Source organism: Vombatus ursinus, unplaced genomic scaffold (genome assembly GCF_900497805.2).
Source record: "Vombatus ursinus unplaced genomic scaffold, bare-nosed wombat genome assembly UNPS02014858.1, whole genome shotgun sequence".
In the NCBI taxonomy this organism is placed as follows: Eukaryota; Metazoa; Chordata; class Mammalia; order Diprotodontia; family Vombatidae; genus Vombatus; species Vombatus ursinus.
The window spans coordinates 1163579-1165456 of record NW_020954636.1 but is presented as its reverse complement, the minus strand read 5'-3'; the positions used below and the strand labels follow the sequence as shown (position 1 = coordinate 1165456).

The following is a 1878-nucleotide window of genomic DNA, read 5'->3' as shown; positions in this document are numbered from 1 at the left end:
TTCTTTCTTCTAGGGGTCCAAAGACACAAACTAGTGCCTTCAAGGAACTGACATTGTACTGGAAATAGAAGATCTGTTTCCAGCTGAGTTTTAAAAGGAATAGGAAAACAACAAAAAAGTCAGACAGTGACTGAAAAAGTCTTTCAAGTATAATTATCTAAGGTGAATCCTATGAGAACAGTATAGTGTCTGTCAGTAGGTACAGAGTTGTGGTCAGCTGAAGCCCATGATGCATTTCAGCTGGACTGTGAGAGGCAATTGGCAGCCACTCTATGTTTCTGAAGAGAATGAAGAGAAACAGAAATCCTGTTTCTCTACCACTTTGAGGTTAACAAAGTGCTTTGCTCTGGCTAATCTCCTGAGGTAGGAAGAGAAAATACTATTATCTCCATTGTATGTATTGTGTGTGTGTATAAAATTACATAAATATATATATTATATTTTTCCTTCTTTTCTTCCTTCCCTCATTCCTTCTCTTCCTTCCTTTCTAATTCTCAGGCTCACTTCAGAGCTGAATTCCCCTCATGGAGTCTCTGGGTTATGAAGCATCTTCTTCAGAGCCCTTCTCAATTTTAAGTTATTCAGGATCAGGAAGGCAGGATGGATGGAGATGCCAGCATGGATGACTACCTGGCAAACCCAAAACTGAGACCTACAAATTGAAATAGGTGCTGTGATGATAATGATCAGAGGTAGAACGTATGATGTATAGACGATGAGAAAGAAGAAAAGTGACTTCAGGGTTGTAATGTGGACCTGCATACTCTGATCCTGAGGACTAGCACTGTGGTGCTGCATGTTTCCCAAGTGTCGGCACAGGGAGGAAATGAGCAGGATGGTAGAGGCAAGGAAGAAGAGGAAAGGAATGAACAAAATAAACATTTGCAATAACAGGTAAAAATACCACTGTAAGAGATGTGTCCTACCATGCAAAGTGGTCTTTTCTGAGTAATTCCTAGTAACTGGCAGGTGGAAAACAAGATAGGTCTTTACAAAAGATGGGATAAATATCAAATTGGATATCAGTAGGGAACACAACAGTAGCCAGGGGACACATCGGGAAATTCTCCATTTCAGCCAGAAGAAGATTGGGTGAGTGAAGGAAGAAATTTTCACACAGTAGAAAACAGCAAGCCAGGTGGTGAACCAGAATGTGGTCACATTAGTAAAATTCCAGAAAATGCCAAGGTATAGACTGTTGTTATTTGAGGAGAAATATCTATAGAAGTTGCTAAGAACTGCTGCCCACTGTAGAAAGAAGCGGGAGATGCCCAGGCTGGCCAGGATCATGTCACCAGGGGGCAGGGTCCAACATCGTACCCACTCCCTGCCCAGCACTATGATGATGAAACCATTTCCTAGGATTGCTGCCATAGACTCCAGGAGAAAGAAGATCATGAAGAAGAGATTGAGTAGGCTGGGCATTTTTCTCTACTGAACATCTGCTGAGACTCAGATGCTCCAGGACACTTTACCCAGAAGTGATCAGACAGCAGGCCAGACTCTCCAAGTATTCAGCAGCTCTCTTCATGTTATGCAGGAGCTCAGCTAGAAGTAAAAGAGGATCAGGAGGCACTATGTGTGCCTAATGTGGGTTAAAAAAGAATCCTACCACTCTTATGGATGCAAATATGACATAGATCATTCACTGAACCCAGTCTTGATTTGTTTATCCTAGATTTGCCTGTCCCTGACCAGAGCCAGGGCCAAGGAAATATCCAAATATGGGCTACTGATCCTGGCACCTTTCAAGAATCTTCCAAAAATGTATATTTGTTCCCTGCCTATCTGGCTTCCCTACCTTAAGGCTAGCTATAAGGCTTGCCCAGAACTACCCCCACTCCTGTTCTTGTAGTGATGCACTTATCTACCACCTCC

General features: G+C 42.5%; 1 protein-coding gene across 1 annotated transcript; it reads right to left on the bottom strand.

Moving 5' to 3' along the window:
- Nucleotides 1–522: 522 nt before the first annotated feature.
- On the bottom strand, nucleotides 523–1425 carry LOC114027299 (taste receptor type 2 member 134-like). Its single transcript, XM_027841288.1, has one exon. The coding sequence runs from the start codon at nucleotides 1423–1425 to the stop codon at nucleotides 523–525; it is 903 nt and encodes a 300-aa protein (XP_027697089.1).
- Between the last annotated feature and the right edge of the window lie 453 nt (nucleotides 1426–1878).

Excerpts from the sequence above, each read along its gene's own strand:
- LOC114027299 (XM_027841288.1), bottom strand. The coding sequence starts at position 1,425 with ATGCCCAGCCTACTCAATCTCTTCTTCATGATCTTCTTTCTCCTGGAG.